This window comes from Sinocyclocheilus grahami, unplaced genomic scaffold, assembly GCF_001515645.1.
Source record: "Sinocyclocheilus grahami isolate Dianchi unplaced genomic scaffold, SAMN03320097.WGS_v1.1 scaffold144.1, whole genome shotgun sequence".
NCBI classification, from domain to species: Eukaryota; Metazoa; Chordata; class Actinopteri; order Cypriniformes; family Cyprinidae; genus Sinocyclocheilus; species Sinocyclocheilus grahami.
In genome coordinates, this window is record NW_015505323.1 from 704,341 (window position 1) to 722,303 (window position 17,963).

Sequence of the window (17,963 nt, forward strand, 5' to 3'; positions counted from 1 at the left end):
AGGAAGAGAAGCAGTCATATGATTTAGCATAAATGAAGAATGAATAATCTTTCAATTTAAAAAAAAAAAATTTTTAGGAACTGGTATTTGAGTAGTCTAGTACTTTAGTCATTACTGCCAGGCAGGCATTATTAAGAGGAATGATTTTGATTTCATGTTGTTTGACTTGCAGGAGTTTGTGATGATCGTGGTTTTTGGCCTGGAGTACTTTGTGAGGATCTGGGCAGCCGGATGCTGCTGCCGGTACAGAGGATGGCAGGGTCGGCTACGGTTCGCCAGAAAGCCCTTCTGCGTCATAGGTAAAGACCGAGTCTGAGATCAAGAGCACCGTGTCTATTTAAAGTGAAGGGAAACAAAAGTTGTTTGTATACAGATCGATGGCAGAAAACACCATTCACAACACCATTCACAAATTTATTCAGTCCAATCAGGCTTCTTCTAAATATTCTGTCATCGTCTACCCACAATCATCTTTATGGAGACATATGACTTTTTTTTTACTCTGGAATACAAAAGGAATTATTATTTAAAGATCAAAGCAATATATACAGTATATATATATATATATATATATATATATAAACAAATGTACACTACTGTTCAAAAGTTTGTGGTAGGTAAGATTTGATCATATATATTGAAAAAAGTCTCTTATGCTCACCAAAGCTGCATTTATTTGATCAAAAATACAGTAAAACTGTAGTAATATTTATTTAAATATTTTAAAATGTAATTTATTCCTGTGATAACAAAGCTGAATTTTCAGCAATCATCACTCCAGTCTTCAGTGTCACATGATCCTTCAGAAATCATTCTAATAAGCTGAGCTGCTTAATATTTTTGTGGAAACTGTAATAATTTTTTTTTTCAGGATACTTTGATAATTCAAAATGAACAGCATTTTTATAAAGCAGAAATCTTTTGTAACTTTGTGGATGTATTTACTATCACTTTTGATCAATTTAATGTGTCTCTTTTGTAACATTGTAAATGACTTAACTATCACTTTTGATCAATTTAATGCGTCCTTGCTGAATAAAAGGTCATTTCTTTAAAGGAAGAAAAATATTACTGACCCCACACTTTTGAACAGTAGTGTGTATAGATATCAATGTACAATAGGTTGAGTTTTCAGCCCATTGCACAATAAACATAAATTACATCAACAGATGTCTTACAAAAATAAATAGCAGTTTATTTATTTATTTATAGTGATGCCCCCTCAAAAACTGATTGTGCGTGCCCTATATTAGTGGAATAAGATTAATTTTAAAGATCCTATTGTCTTTGTTTCCCTCCTTCTGTTTTCTGTTCTTGTCATCTATGTTTTTCTCATTTTGTAGACTTCATTGTCTTCGTGGCATCACTGGCAGTGATAGCAGCGGGCACACAGGGAAATATCTTCGCCACATCTGCTCTGCGCAGCATGCGGTTTCTGCAGATCTTGCGCATGGTGCGCATGGACCGCCGGGGAGGAACCTGGAAGCTACTGGGCTCTGTGGTGTACGCTCACAGCAAGGTGACAGCACACATGCTAATCCATCACAGGACATTTGCTTCAATATTATGTCGCTGTAACATTTGTTTAAACCATATTTTTAACTTTTTTAAACATATACATAATGCAATCTATGTATGCTATAAATTTACCTGATTAAGTGTTTTAAAATCTTCTGGAATACTCTTTTCATTGTCCCTAAACTTTCCTTTCTCGCTGTTTCTCTCTCAGGAGCTGATCACAGCCTGGTACATTGGCTTCCTGGTGCTGATCTTTGCCTCATTCTTGGTCTATTTGGCTGAGAAGGAGGATAACCAAGAATTTTCCACTTATGCTGACTCCCTCTGGTGGGGAACAGTAAGTACTGCCCTGGACTAAACTAATGACCCTGTCGCTGCTGTTCTTTCAGTTGGTTCCCTGGCTCAGAATAGCTTTGTGGGAACTGATGTTACAGCGGTTTAGTTTTATTTCTACTGTTATTATAATTCTGCTTCCAATAGACTGATTGCTGAATAATATCTTGAATCTGCTGAGTTGGAAACTCAGGATTTTTTAGAAGCATCATGCCTACATGCACACAGTGGGGCCTCGAGTCATGGTTATTGTACTTTTTAATTATTATTATTATTTATTATTTATTTTTATTTTTTCATATTTTAATTTTCATATTTTTCATAAATGGCATGTCTTTTTAGTGTTTTGTTGTTGTTTCAGTTTTTAGCATTTTTATGTTTAATGTAGGAAGGTTGTAAAGGTTTTATACAACCTGCCTGTATTAAACATAAAAATGCTATTATTATTTAACTTTTAATTATTTGTATTCATTTTAGGTTTATTTCAGTTGATGAAAATATTTTCATTTAGTTTTCGTTTGAGTTTTTCATTACTGCCACTGCCTTGAGCTGTAACCCCTTTTTTAAGCAAATGAGCAATTTAATTAATTGTGTTTTTGTTGTTGATGATGATGATGATTTTCCTGACCTTGCCATGCATTTTACTGACCAAACTGGTTAACCATAAACATGTTTTGTGATTTTGAAACATTTGAAAAGCATGTTGTTATTTACACCTCTACTGTTTTTACCCAGATTACCCTCACTACGATCGGATACGGAGACAAGACACCACGCACCTGGCAAGGTCGGCTTTTAGCGGCTTGTTTTGCCCTGCTAGGAGTGTCCTTCTTTGCCCTGCCGGCTGTAAGTACTGCCATCGTTTCCTGACCTTGCCATGCATTTTACTGACCAAACTGGTTAACCATAAACATGTTTTGTGATTTTGAAACATTTGAAAAGCATGTTATTTACACCTCTACTGTTTTTACCCAGATTACCCTCACTACGATCGGATACGGAGACAAGACACCACGCACCTGGCAAGGTCGGCTTTTAGCGGCTTGTTTTGCCCTGCTAGGAGTGTCCTTCTTTGCCCTGCCGGCTGTAAGTACTGCCATCGATTTTAAGGCCAGTGACATTTTTTTTTTGCCACCGATCCCAAACCATCTAATGGTCCTCTGGTCTTTCTATTAGGGCATCCTGGGTTCAGGTTTTGCTCTGAAAGTGCAGGAGCAGCACCGGCAGAAACACTTTGAGAAGAGGAGGACACCCGCTGCCAACCTCATACAGGTAACTGCTTAGTCAGCAACACACCTGCAGCAAATAAAATCATAATTTCTATTTCCACGTCCAAATATGTGTATGTTGTGTGTGTTGTGTACATGTACATCTGTGTGTGTCATCTTGTGCCGTGCTGTATCGTGTTGTCTCCACAGGCTGCATGGCGTCTCTACTCTACAGATGCTCAGCACTCATATCTCACAGCCACCTGGTATTTCTATGACAGTATGCTGCCGTCCTTCAGGTAAGTATGACCTGTAATGGAGCCCTCTGCGGAGATGCTTATCTGTGCCGTGCAAGTTGAACTGGCCTTGTGTGTAACTGATATAACTGACAGGTGGCTTTGCCGTTTTGAGGTCATGATTTTAAAATGAAGGGGTTCAATATATCCCAAATAGCATTAGTCAAACTGATTTATAATAGAGTTTCTGAGAAAACAATATTTAATTCGTGATAAACACACAGTCAGTGAATCCTCCCTGTAGACGCAGTGTTATTATGAAATCCCTTTCACTTTAATTAAAAGTGGTACTTTGACCCAGAAATCATGATTTAATTGATAGTTTTGCAGTTCCTTTTATCGTTTTGATTTATTCATCTGCAACATTAATTTTTGCATGTACTGAAAGCAAAGATTATGACATGTTTTCATGAGTTATGTGAGATTTCATTTTTGTCCCAGTTAATGTGGGATGAAGAATGTGGAGAAATAGAAATTGTAACCAGCATTTTATAGTTTCTCTGAAAACAAATCTTATTATCAAAAACATTTTTTTTAAGGATTTCTACGTATTTATAGACATAACACTAATTGAACAATAGGAAGTAATTTTACAGTGTGTAAAGATCCTATGTAAAATATTTTTGAAACTGGCAAACAAATATAAACATTTCTTCACAATTTTTACAATGGTTTTTGGCTCAATAATTGGTATTCAATATATGAATTAATTCCTTTTATAAAGCATCTCAGTGTTCCACATTTTTTATTTTTCATAATATATTTCTATTTTTCCCTTAATAATATTTATCCCACATGCATTCTTTTTTGGATGAATTAATCTGACTAATTATCATTCATTTAAAATGACAGGGAAGTTTGTATTTCTGTTTAACCCAGATGTTTTATAAACTCAATTGTCCCTGTCTTTTTAAAGGTGTTTTGATGGTTAATTTGCCATTTGGTTTTTAGTTTTTTGTTTGTTTGGTTTCTTTTTTTTCTTTTCTTTTGTTTCTTTATCATGTTTTATTATTTTTATTTTTGCTTGTGGGTCAGAGAACTGACATTACTGTTCAGTCACCTCCAACGGCAGCGTAGCACCAAGAAGGTTCTTCACAACTCCTACCACACCCTGCTGTCGGGGCTCCGGCCGTATAGCTCCCCCTACCTGTCTGGGGACAGGTACGATACTGTCCAGTTTAACTATCTTCCTAGAGGACACTAACTATTCCCTGCAATTTACAGTAATACAGTTAAATTCACATACTAGCATACTGTAGTGTAGTAAAGTCTCAGGTTATTACTTAAAGCATTCATCGATATGTAAGTTGTTTACACGAAGTTCAACACCTGGCACTCCAGTAAGCTGCAGTTGTGTTACTTGTTTGTGTTTTCTGTATGCCTTCCTGTGTTCGCTTGTCTTGTTTTTTTGTGCTGATACTAATACACATCTATACTGGGACATTGAAAGATGTATCAGATATGTGATGAAGTTGTACTCTTTGATATATGGTAGATAGATTAGAATTTTTTATTTTTGATAAAAAGTTGCCTTTTAGTAGTTATATATAATTGAAAATCTCCATAATTGATCGCATATCTGATGCTGGTCTTTGATACAATGGCCTTTGTGTGTGTGTGTGTGTTAATGCCTGCACACATTTGTGTGAGAGCATTATTTCTTTACCTTTTGACCTTTCAGTGTGTCTCACAACCCATCTTCATACCCCTTCGTTCAACCTCTGCATTCTCCTCCTTTCCTCCTCATCTCTCTGCCATCACTCCATCCATTCACGTTTTCAGGAGGACAGACATTCCATGCAGGTTTGTGTTAGGCTTTTGAGACTACTGTATTTCGCCCAATGGGAAGTGTTGTTGGCCGTGCTGTGTTTACAGTTTGAGCTGCTTTTATTTAGAGTGATGATGATAAAAATGAACCGGGTCTTAGATGCAACGATGGTCCGGTTGCATTCAGATGCATTGAAATCTAATCGAATAACCTCACATGCCAGTATCTGCATGCCGCCCCATCCCTGCCTGCCTCACCTTAGAATTTCTCACTCTACTTTTCCTAAATTACCTTTCATAAGTTTCACATGTTATAGCCCTTTCAACTGATCCTGGGGAGTTTTTCATTTCAGTGCAAAAAATAAATAAAGCAGAGATGTGCTGAAAGGCTGCATGTGATGATCCTGATTCCTGAATGTGTGTGTGCGAGCTCACCAAGCCTTTCTCCAGAAACACTTATTTCTCCACTTATCACTAAGTTACACTGTGTTTTAAAGTGCACGTTATTGCCCACAACTAATAGTGAGCTTGATGTTGCTCCAAACCTGTGTTATTTTCATCTGTGGAACACAGAAAGAGATATTAAGAACTATTTACAATAACAGTAAATAGGGTCTGGAGCTGTCAAGAAAAAGTGAAAGCACTACAACAGTGGTTCATACAACTTTTGTCCTATATTCCAAGTTTTCTGAAGCTGTACAAAATATTTTAGAAATAGACTAAAATGTAAGTCATGAGATTTGAAAGCAACAATGGAAAGAAATATTTAAGTAGGTGGCGGCTTAAATTGTGACCCTTTCCTCACACAAAGCTGTATATTATGGTTTGAAATATAGCATAGATGTCTGCATATTAATTTTATGCTATTTTTTAATTATGCGTTTTGTCATTTTTAGAGCTTGACCACCCCAGTCCACATTGGCTTTCATTGTATGGGAAAAAAGCAGCCAGGACATTTTTCAAAACGTCTCCTTTTTTGTTCCACAGAAGAAAGAAAGTCATACTAGTTTTGAAATTATGAGAAATGAATTTGCATTTTTGGATGAACTTTTCATTTAAAATTAAAGTTGTTATCTTGAGCTACACTAGCAGAGAGAGATTAATCCATATCCGCTTACAAGAACATCATCTACTTGGGTTGCATTACATACTACTTGCATATGAAATTTAAATGTGTGCCCGCAATCTCTTGCAAATGCACACTAAAACAAGTGTAACGAGTGTGTCCTAGCACAGCTGACTAACCCTCACAACCCCTCACAAATCCCTCCCTCTGCCTTGTGTGTCTCTTCAGTCAGCTCATATCTAAAAAGAGAGGTTTCTTCCGGATTCATTCTGGCAGTAAGCAGAGGTATCCATGAGTGATGTGCCTGTGCCCACTGGGCACGATTCGTCCCTCCCCTCATGCCTGAAACACTCTGAGCCTTACTGATCCAGTGCAGCTCGACCCATTCAGGGAGATTCGTAATGCCTTGTGTGAAGAGACATTCATTGTCATCAGGACTAGATTACATTCCTCATAAACTGTGAAAGACAAAGGCTGCACTAGCTCATTAACCTCAGTAATCTGCCCTTTAATCTGTGAGAGGCCGACCAGAGAACAGAGTACTGTATATCTCTGCTGAATGCACACAGATGAGGCCTGCATGTGCTCACAGGGCATTGATAAACCATGTGGTCGGGTGTAACTAAAAACCTGAATAACTTTTCTTCATGGTTTATTTCTTTATGCATGTCACTTTTACTTAATCGTTATTCTTTAGAGGCTAAATCATTAATGGCATGTTTTAGCATTTGGATGCAGGAATATCAAGAATTCTTGATTCAGAGCTGTTAAACATTTTGTAGGAGAGGTTTGCATGTACGAGTCATGCTTAGACTGAGATCTTTATGTATTTTAATGTTTAAGCATGTGTTTGTATGCCAAAAGTAATCTGATGTAGATTTGTGGGTTGCTAAATTTGGCTCTTGCCAAAGGAAATGCAGTGTGCCTGAGGTTTGTGACCTCTATGTATATGAGATGGAAACTGTATTTCAATTTAAGGCTTTTCACATTTAAAATAGTTAACCCTGGGTCATTCTAAACCCTTATGTTGCTTCACGTTTCGCACTGCTCATAATTTACCCAGGGTTAACAATTAATCCTGGATATTCATAAAATGAGGTAAACTCTGGGTTAACGTTCTTATTTGCGGTGTCAGTGTCATGAATTACGTGACCTGTTTACATAAATGCTCTGGCATTGCGAACCTTTAATAGGCAGAATACTATAACGTTTTTTTCTGAATGCACCTTTCGGACTAAGAATAGAATAGTCTCTTGTTCACTCCAGTTCATGTGTTTTCCGCCATGGTTTTTCCATTACTATTTGACATTTTCCCCTCAAACTCTGATGCAATTGTTTATTCAACGCGCAATGTTTTCGTTACTGTCCAACGCACATGAACATGAGGCATGCGATTGGCTGTCGGTTGCTAAGCATCTAGTCCTAACATTCTAACACAGAATCAATTCACACCATACACGTATAGCACCGCAATGTGAATGGGTGATAAACCTGCTCCGGAGCAGGGTTTCATACGGGTAAAAGAGGTGCTGACACTGCTTCTAAATTTCAAGTGTGAAACGTTAAATGCGGGTTTAGAATGACATTATGCGGATATTAAAGGGTTAATTCACCCAAAAATGAAAATTCTGTCATTAATTACTCACCCTCATGTTGTTCCAACCCCGTAAGACCTTCGTTCATCTTCACAACACAAATGAAGATATTTTTGATGAAATCCGAGAGCTTTCTGACACTGCAGCAGCACAACTGACACGTTCAAGGCCCAGAAAGGTAGTAAGGACATCGTTAAAATAGTCCATGGGACATCAGTGGTTCAACCGTAATTTTATGAAGCTATGAGAATACTTTTTGTGCACAAAGGAAAAAAAAAAGACTTTATTTAGTCTTCTGAATATTTATTCTCTTTTTTATTTATTCTCCTCCGTGTCAGTCTTTGACGCACGTTCACGAGAGTACTATGATGCATGCGTGTGATGCTGCTGATGCAGGAGCCGGTGTTCTGGCGTAGGCCAGGCAAAAACATGCAAGTCATCCTCTCTCTCCAATCTTCAGACATGTTTACGAAAACTGTTTTATGTACAACCATGCTTGTAAACAAGGCTTCTACTTCAGAACGCCAGCTCCTGTGTCAGCTGCACCACCCGCATGTGTCGTGGTACTCATGTAAATGCGCATCACATGGGCTATTTTAATGATGTCCTTACTACCTTTCTGGGCCTTGAACGTGTCAGTTGCGTTGCTGTCTATGCAGTGTCAGAAAGCTCTCGGATTTCATCAAAAATATCTTAATTTGTGTTCCAAATATGAACGATTGTCTTCCGGTTATTTGGAACAACATGAGGGTGAATAATTAATGACAGAATTTTCATTTTCAATTTTGGGTGAACTTTAAGTGCCGTTTGAAAAGCTCAAATGATGACTAGAACTGTAGAAAATTTAAATTTTTAGCATGTTTTCATCAATTATTAGAATTTTTTTGAATGTCATTATTTTTAATAAAGTTACAGGTTTAGCTTGATTAAAGGGGTCCTATTATGCTCTTTTACAAAGTCTTGATTTTGTTTTGGGGGTGTACTAGAACATGTTCTCATGCTTGGTGGTTCGAAAAACGCATTATTTTTCACATAATTTACATTATTAAAATACCTTTCAACCATCACCCCTCATTCAGCTCAAGACATTTAGCTCAATATCTGCTATGCTTTCTTAACTATTTAAATAATAATACATATGACTGTATGTACAGTAAAAACATTTTCATGCGTTCTAAATGTTTGTTCAGTGGAGGATGTAACAAGCTAGTGTGATACTACAGTAGATCCTTTTATTGAAAGTAATAATGATTATTGATTATTGCACTGCAAAAATCATTAATTTTGTCTTGAAAAGATGTTTAAAAAAAGAAGAAACTATTTGTAAATGGAGTAAGAAAAAGGCCATGGGATAATAGAAAAAATTTTTCTTGTTTTAAAAAGTTTTTTTTTAAAATTTTTTACTGAAAATAAAGACAATAATACTGATTAAGAAAATTGTTCTTTTGCAGTATTTTCCAGTTAGCACAAGCTGTCCTGACAATATTTAAATATTATGATATTGTCTTAAATGTAAATAAATCTGAACTTCTCTTTCTTGTTAACCATGAAATTATATGACGCTCACACAGGGCAACATGTCTTTGTTTAACCATTTTCCTTCTATGTGGTGTCAACGTTACCATGTAAATTAAACTAATCACCTGTTGATAGATCAGTGTCTGTTTTCTAACCCTTTTGTCTGTTTGTCTTCGTTGCAATGTATTCTTACATAAGCAAACATAGTCTCTGAAAAAAATGTGTACATTATGGAACATGTAGGAAAAAGATTAATTTCCTTGTTTGTCACCAAATCAGATAATTCCTCTAACTTTCTTGCCAGTGGGAAGATGGGCTTCCGTGACCGAATTAGGATGAACAATTCACGCTCCTCTCAGGCTATCCGGAGCAAGGCTTCTCCTTTGCCACCAGGTAATGTGCGGCGCTCCCCCAGCACGGAGAACATTCCAGAAGCCACCAGCCCCGGCAAGGTTCAGAAAAGCTGGAGCTTCAATGATCGGACTCGATTCCGTACTTCTCTCCGCCTAAAACCACGTCCCGCTGCAGATGGTAGCTATTTCTGACCATGTGTTTACCTTTATACAGATACATATTTATAAAAATTAACTACCTTTCAAAAGTTCACGGTTGGGAAGATTTTTCAATGTTTTTTTTAAAAAGAAGTCTCTAATGCTCACCAAGACTGCATTTGTTTGATCAAAAATACAGTAAAAACAGTAATATTGGGAAAATTTGATTGGGAAAGCTGAATTTTTAGCAGCCATTGCTCCAGGCTTCAGTGTCACATGATCCTATTAAGTTTTCATTTCTTAATATTTTCAATGTTTATAACAGTTGTGCTGTATTTTTCTAGATTCTTTAATGAATAGAATTTTCAAAGGAACAACATTTATTTGCCATAGAATGTTTGGTTGATTCCTTGCTAAATAGAAGTATAACCTTCTTTCAAAAAAAAAAATCTTACTGTACCCAAACTTTTGTACGGTGGTGCACATTTTGCTCTTCTCATTACGGACTGATCTCTCATAGTTGAGGTAGTCGGAGAAGAGCACACAGAGGACACGTCTTACCGTGATGTCGCCATGGATGATGTGATACCAGCAGTGAAGACCCTAATTCGAGCTGTTAGGTGAGTCAGGGGTTGAAAACACCACTACAGATCTCTACAGAGTCCTATAGTTCACTTAATGCCCAAGTATTCTTCTCAGATAATGTCACCATGGTCTTTTGCAAAGGGGACCTTAGTATAGAATCTGCTCAGTCAGCCATGACCTTTTCACAGTGCAATTACATCAGTTGACCATTATGGAGACAAAGCGAGGTTAGACTCATAGAGGGCATGGCAACCTTCAGTTGTGGTTCCTACTTCTTGCTTAAACAAGCAGAAGGTAATAGAAGATGTTCTAAAAATATTGTCAAGTTCTTGCTGAGAAGCGAGTGGCCTCTCTCTGATTGGTCAATGCAGCACAAGCTGCTAGTTCAGTGAGTACAGGATGTGAATGGGTGATTCTTCAGTTAGGGGGACATTGTTGTCCATGAATTTAAAGAAAAAATTACATTTAAAAAAACTTTAACTGTCAAATTAACTGTCATTCTGTTTTGAAAATGCAAATAGCTTCAATCTTTTGGTCGTTTTTTTTAGAGTATTGAAATATTACATTTACCTTAATTTTTCTAATAAAATGTTTATTGATTTTTTTAAGTCAGCATGAAAAGGAAGTTGCAGTCATATTTTCACCCCTATTGTGTCATTTATTTTAGTGAAACGACTTCTTGAATGAGAAAAACACCAACATTCCCTCCTGTAAAGCATTTTTAAATGTGTTCAAATTAGAGAATGTCTACTGTGTACTCTTGTCTAATAATAATAATAATAATTTCTCATATTTTAAATTGTTTTTGTGTACAATTTGTCCGAAAGATTCCTGTAGCTCAAATGTAAGTTGCTTTGGATGAAATCATCTTCCAAATTCATAAATGTAAATGTGAAAAATGTCAATACATGTCATCAGCATCACAAGTATAGTCACATATTATGCCAAAATGCAGTTAAAGGTTGATTCAGGCCGTGTTCAGATTTTTATAACAGGACATGTGATAAATGTTTTAACAAAAGAAGAAACGGTTTAAAGAAGTTTAATTTGACAGGAGTCAAAAATGTGCATCTATTTGAAGAATCGCCCATATGTAGATATGCTTAAATCTCATATTTGCACCTTGCACATACTGCACCTGTGAATGTCACACTTTCTGAGAACAATCTTATCTTCTAGCCTTTTATCCTGACCTGTATTCCATGGGTGATTAGGTCAGATTGTCCAAACAGATTCTCAAAGCAGAGCTCCAGGTGTGTACATACATTTCCTGTTATCTGGGCTACAAGATTCTGTTTTACATAGGAGCCCTCAATAAGATTGATGTCCTTAAGGAACAGGCAAATTTTAGCTTCATCACAATGCTGAGGTTTCACTTTTGTGGAAGGCCCACAGTTTATCAGTGTTCTGCTGCACAAATGTGTACAGCGTACTATTCAGTCTTAGGACAGAAGAATGTAGAATGCTCTAAAACTAGATTTCCCTCAAATAAACTTTGAGTTACTTTCTGCACAGTTTATAATGCAATAATTATTTCAAATGTTATTTTATATTATTTATTTTCCTGGTTTTGGGAAAAGCTTTCAAATGATTGCCATGAATTAGGTCTGCTTGATCATTAAAAATTGTATTCTCAAAGTTTTTTAATTAAAGATTCCTCTGTGTTTGAATGTTCTTTTGCGTTTATCCTTACCTCAGATAAATTATGAAGGCTGATATTTGTTCATGCAGCTATTCTTAGAGATTCCATCTCAAATGCTTCTGTGGACTGGGGTATTGTAAAGCTGACCATATAATGATACACCCATACAATGCATTGCCATCAAGTGAGTGAGTCAGCATTTTAAGAAAAACCCTTGGAGGATGGAAATAAATGGGATTTCTTTTTTCCTTTCCCGCTCTCCTTCTCTTTTTCCTTACACTCTCTTTTTATCCACACCTGAGACCAGCTACCTGCAAAATTAGAAGATGAAAAAATACATATACAGACAGCGAAAAGCCTAAACTCTAGAGTCATCAAGAAACTTGTTTGTTCTGTGGGGGAGGTTGACGTGTGCTGTGGACCAGCTGTGGATTACTTCTGATATCCGACTGAAACCACACCATCACCCGGGCAGAGATGCACAGCTCAACATTTGCTGTTGCACACACAAGCTGTTCCTGCGAATCAATGGCTCTTTAAAAAAAAAATTGTCCTGCTCAGTATGTACAATTAACCAGCACTAGAAGGTCTTTGTCCAAGCTCGGTTTCCCCCCCTGCTGGTTGCTAATGAATCTAGAGGGTGAGGAAGGACAGTTGTCCTACTTGAGTTCTGAGAACAGATACTCTCCGTAACTGAAGCTTATCCCAACATAAAATGCCTCTATGCTAAAGACAGGATATCCTCTTTGCTTTGATGGATTACCACAGTGAGTATGACAGTTTGAGTGAATCTATTTGCCCATGTTTTCTGTTGAGCCGGCAGGTCTTAATAGTGTACTGTGACAATAATAAGAGGGGTCAGTGCTGATTTAGAGATGGCTAGCATGTCTCTGACTAACGACTGGGAAAAGAAAAACACTTTTGGAGAAAAATTAAGCACTGTGGCAGTCAAGGCAGTCAGTCTCTGCTCATGCTAGGGTGCATACAGTGATGTCTAGTACATTTTCAGCTGCTTGTGCCTACAAACAATCTCAGAGATCCACTGAATTATCCATCCAATTATCTTGGGTCATGACAACTTCCTTTCCTCATATCACAATAATATACACTACAAAATGACAGTGAAATACGAGGTATTCCTTAAAAATAACTTTTAAAGGAAAATATAAAAAGAACATTTATTTTTTTTGTATTACACATTGCCTACAAATTGGACCCTATTTATCAGTTAGGCAACACCCATTTGAAAATTGTAAACCGGAAATTAAATTATGAACTATGAAAATTAGTGTTCATACTAAACCGTTTATTTTATTTTAAACCTGACGTTTTTAGGATATCAGTTTTAGTTTAGAAGTTTAGATATTAGTATTAGTAAAACTGAAAATTTGCTTACATTTATTTGTTAAAAAAGCATGATTTGAAATGTTTTTAATAAAACTAATAAATAATTGTACAATTGTCTTTTTTTGTACATTTTCTAAATAATTGTCTTGATTGTCTTCTACAGAGTACACCCAGTAAGACATAAATCTGTTTTTTTAAGATTCATTTATCTTATGCTTCAAACACTAGAGTATAATGACGTGGGAAAAAATCAAATTCCTTGGAGGTTGCATTACACATTACACAAGCACACGCTTTCCCTCTGTGTAAAGAGATCAGAATAATTACCATGCAGCCGTAAGGTGGGGGATGTGTACTTTCTCTCTGCGCTGACTGTTTATGAGTCACTCATGCCTCTTTCTGTAATTAATCTTGTTACAGTTATTAATCTTATGACTCGTTTCACAGCTGTTTGCTTTTGTTTGCAGTATTGCTGTTTTATCTTTTCCTGGAATGCCATGGAGGCTTCTACGTCATTCTGCCTACATTCCGGGTCATTCTAATGGGCTTTTGTGTCTCATGTGAATGTAGGATCCTTAAATTCCTTGTGGCCAAGAGGAAATTTAAAGAAACCCTGCGGCCATATGATGTAAAAGATGTGATTGAGCAGTATTCAGCAGGACATCTCGATATGCTGGGCAGAATCAAAAGCCTGCAGACAAGGTTTGATCAGTCAAAATAAAATACAGATAAGCCAACATTCCTATAGTCAGCTTTTACTCCTAACACGAAAGCATTTCCTAATACGTCCCATTGAATTTTTGTTTTATTTACAGGGTGGATCAGATCATAGGCCGTGGTGCTATTCCATCAGATAAAAAAGTGAGGCCTGAAAAAGGGGAGAAAACTCCTCCTGAACTGGAACAGATGGATGAATTAAGCATGATGGGGCGTGTGGTGAAAGTGGAGAAGCAGGTATGCTATGAATATTAATATCTATCTATCTATCTAGATTTGGGGACAGTAAGAATTTATGTTTTTGAAAGATGCCTCTTATATTCACCAAGACTGCATTTATTTGATCAAAAATACAGTAAAATGCAGTAATACTGAGAAATATTATTACAATTTAAAATAAGTTTTTTTCTATTTGAATAAATTGCGAAATGTAATTTATTCCTGTGATGCAAAGCTGAATTTTCAGCATCATTACTCCAGTCTTCAGTGTCACATGATCCTTCAGAAATCATTGATATGCTGATCTGGTGCTCAAGAAACATTTCTTCTTTATATTATAAATGACTTTATTGTCATTTTTTTGTTTTGATCAATGAAATGCATCCTTGCAGAATAAAAGTATTAATAAAAACAAAATCATACTTACTCCAGACTTTTAAATGGTAGTGTGTTTATATAGTTAAAATATACAGTTAAATGAATTTCAGTTCATTTTAATTTGTATTGATTCAGCATGCTATTAACTACCTACCACTACCAAATCATGTTTTCCATCTAATCAAAAAATATTTTAGAGGCTATTTATTATACATTTTTATAAATTATCTTAAGAGTTTCAGTGTTAGTGGATTTGGATTTGACTTGTCATTGCACTAATTCATCACCTATAGTGCAGCCCATTGTGTTTCACATAATAGAGTTGTGGTTTTGAAAACTGCTGATATTCAATAATATTCCAAACTAATTTCCTGAACATTGTCATATCATCATAAAATAGCACTAGATCTTGTAAATTGACAACAATTTCTTTTTTTTCCTTCTCAGGTGCAGTCAATCGAAAACAAGCTGGACCTGCTCTTGAACTTCTACTCCCAGTGCCTGAAAAAGAGCTCATCCCACTTCACCCTGTCATCCTTGCTGGAACCTGACTTGACCTCTGACTACCACAGTCCCACCGATCAACGCGACCTGTTCCCCTCTGCAAACACCCTTAATATCTCCCTCTCAGACAGTGGTAACATGGAATGACCCCCAGAAACACCCGGCAGCAGTCCGACTCTGACTGTAGCATCAGGGCAACTCATCCAAAGGCTAAATACCTCCCTCAAATAACCTAGCACAGTTCCTCTAAACAACTGCTGTATCCTTGCATGGGTTCATCCTTTGCACCGTGGATCTAGACTTCTAGACTTTGCCTTGCAGACTATGTCCTGATGTTTCACAATGTCCCGTTTTTATTTTTACATGCCTGTAGTAACAGTCTTTCTTCTTTTTTTACTTTATTTCAAATGATTCAGGAAAGTTTTAGAGAAATATTCTCACATGGATGAAGATATTATTGAGGTTTTGTTGAACATTTGGACTTCTTCCAGTAGAAGGCAGAGTTTATCTGAGGTGGTCTTCAACCATCATTTTTTTATCAGTCTTCCAAAATATGAGGGGACAAATCACTTGACTTCTTAATGGTATTTCTTTCTGGAAGTCTCTGTGCCAATATTGTTTCTTGGTTTTGTTGAGTTTTTGATAATCAATAGGCCCCCAGAGTAATTCTATTTTTCTGTCTGTCTTTTTTTCTAAGAAATCAGGGCATTGTGAACTGAATTTGATTTTCAGACTCTCCTTCTCGGCCTTGGCCTTACACTTTGGCCTGATGCAATAGACTCCTTGTGCCACAAGAAGTCATCGAGCTTCTAATGAATGTACTGCATCCAGTACTTTTCCTTTATTTATCACTGACACGTCCTTCAAAGAAAACGGCATCACAGATTGCTGTCAAGAACAGCATGATGGACTGACAGAAAGCATCATCTCCTGTCATTTTGATCTGGCATGGTTCCTCTTGGCACTTCAGGAAGGAAGGAACTTCAGGTACCCTCAGGTTTCCTTCCCACATTGTGGAGTCTATTTGGCTTATTGGGTCCCTCTCTTCTGCGATAGCACCCTGCCACTGCATCGTCGCTCAGAAGCCCACCGTGCAAAAAAGAAAAAGAAAAAAAGAAAATCAAATAAATAAATAAAAAATATTCTTTGGTGAAATAGCCAGCATTAAAATGCATGTTAATAGTTTGAATAGTTCAAGCAAGTTTGTTTTAATTTAGTGGGGTTAGTTATAGAGGCTGTTCATATGCCCTTCTCTTTGATCCTCAGCCTCTCTGCCTTGCAGCCCATCTCCTCATTCAGCATGTGCATCAGTCCAACTGCAAACAAATAAGAGGGTCAAAAGTAGTCTATATCTTCTCCCCAAATGAGATGCTCAATTATGGTGATGTCATTCCAAACCTGTATGATGGACCCTTTTCACATTTCTACACTGTACAAGAAATCCGGAAAAAAATATGACACAATGTACTTTATTAGGAATTTTCCATATTTATTTTATACAGGTGTTTTACCCATATTTTGAATTTTGCACTTCATTGCATTGTTAATGGAAATGTCTGTAAAATTACTGGACAATTACCAATGCCTTTTCCTTTTCTTTTCTTTTTTTATACAGTGTAGGGTTCTCAAAAGCCTGTAATGTACAACACTAAAAAAACATGTACATTAAACTTAAAAAACATTGCTAGATTTACAATAATAGCTGTGGGAATGTGTCATCACAGTCTGTGAAAATGGTCCATTTTCTTTCATCTGTGGAACACAAAAGATATTTTAGAAAATGTCTCTGTGGCCCATACAATGTCAGTGGGGTCCAAAACAGCAAATTTGACCCTATAGACCATTAATCTGGTTAGACACCATGTTGAATTTAACACGGTTGAAAACGAGACTGTGAGGAACAAATTTGCAGTCTTTACAATGGTCATAGATCATGTCATTTTCACAACTCACAACCTTTAAAACTTTTTTATGGTGTTTTTGTCTACTGAAAGTTTTTCGCCCCAGAAAGACTGTTGAACACACTGTACTTCTATCCTCACAGCCTCATTTTCATTCCTGTAAAAAATTAAATATGGTGCTACCTTAAAGATCTATTTAAGCCATATGCACATTTGAAATAGCATGAGTAAATGTTGACAGAATTGTCATTTTTGGGTGAACTATCCCTTTAAGACTATGATCTTTCACTAGGATATGACCTCACAATGAATGCCTTGTTTTGCTACATTCATTATCCCTTAATCAATAGATCAGAGATCCATCCGGCATGAAGGAATACTTACCATAAATTGTTTTTCTCATCTGATTATTTGAGAACAAAAAAGATTCTCACTGTCTCACACGTGACCTTAACCTCAGCCATGTACAGACTCGCCACTATTTTTAAAGAACTGAGTAAATTGGGAGAACTGAGATTAATTCGAGTGATTGAGATGAGCATTGATGCATGGTCTCAGCATTAATATCTATGCATGCAGTTATGGGACAGGTTCCAGCTTTATATGACATGCAGTTCAGGTAATGGACAGCATGGAGGGGATTGTAAGGAATACAGCACTCCTCTGCCTTACTGACATAGCTAGAGCGCACTGACCATGTGTTTACGGTACAACAGTGGACCTAAGAGATTGTTTAGGCCACTTGTCATGGCATTCATTCATCATTCTAATGGACAGAACTGGAGTACACAATTCAAGCAGAATTTTCTACATTTGCTTTTCTCTTGCACCTTCACAAATTCCATTATATACTTTTTGTATATATATCTGATTCTCCT

General features: G+C 36.7%; 1 protein-coding gene across 1 annotated transcript in view; it reads left to right on the forward strand.

Moving 5' to 3' along the window:
• The window catches only part of LOC107591607 (potassium voltage-gated channel subfamily KQT member 4-like), a 45,294-nt gene extending 28,583 nt beyond the window's left edge, over positions 1-16,711 (forward strand). The window contains exons 3-15 of the mRNA XM_016280810.1: positions 173-299; positions 1,344-1,519; positions 1,730-1,855; positions 2,587-2,697; positions 3,028-3,123; positions 3,270-3,358; positions 4,391-4,516; positions 5,138-5,158; positions 9,606-9,832; positions 10,313-10,412; positions 13,937-14,068; positions 14,182-14,320; positions 15,128-16,711. Of these exons, the coding sequence (XP_016136296.1) occupies positions 173-299; positions 1,344-1,519; positions 1,730-1,855; positions 2,587-2,697; positions 3,028-3,123; positions 3,270-3,358; positions 4,391-4,516; positions 5,138-5,158; positions 9,606-9,832; positions 10,313-10,412; positions 13,937-14,068; positions 14,182-14,320; positions 15,128-15,331 (1,674 nt within the window). The 3' untranslated portion in view covers positions 15,332-16,711. The remainder of the gene's footprint in view (positions 1-172; positions 300-1,343; positions 1,520-1,729; positions 1,856-2,586; positions 2,698-3,027; positions 3,124-3,269; positions 3,359-4,390; positions 4,517-5,137; positions 5,159-9,605; positions 9,833-10,312; positions 10,413-13,936; positions 14,069-14,181; positions 14,321-15,127) is intronic.
• Positions 16,712-17,963: the final 1,252 nt, after the last annotated feature.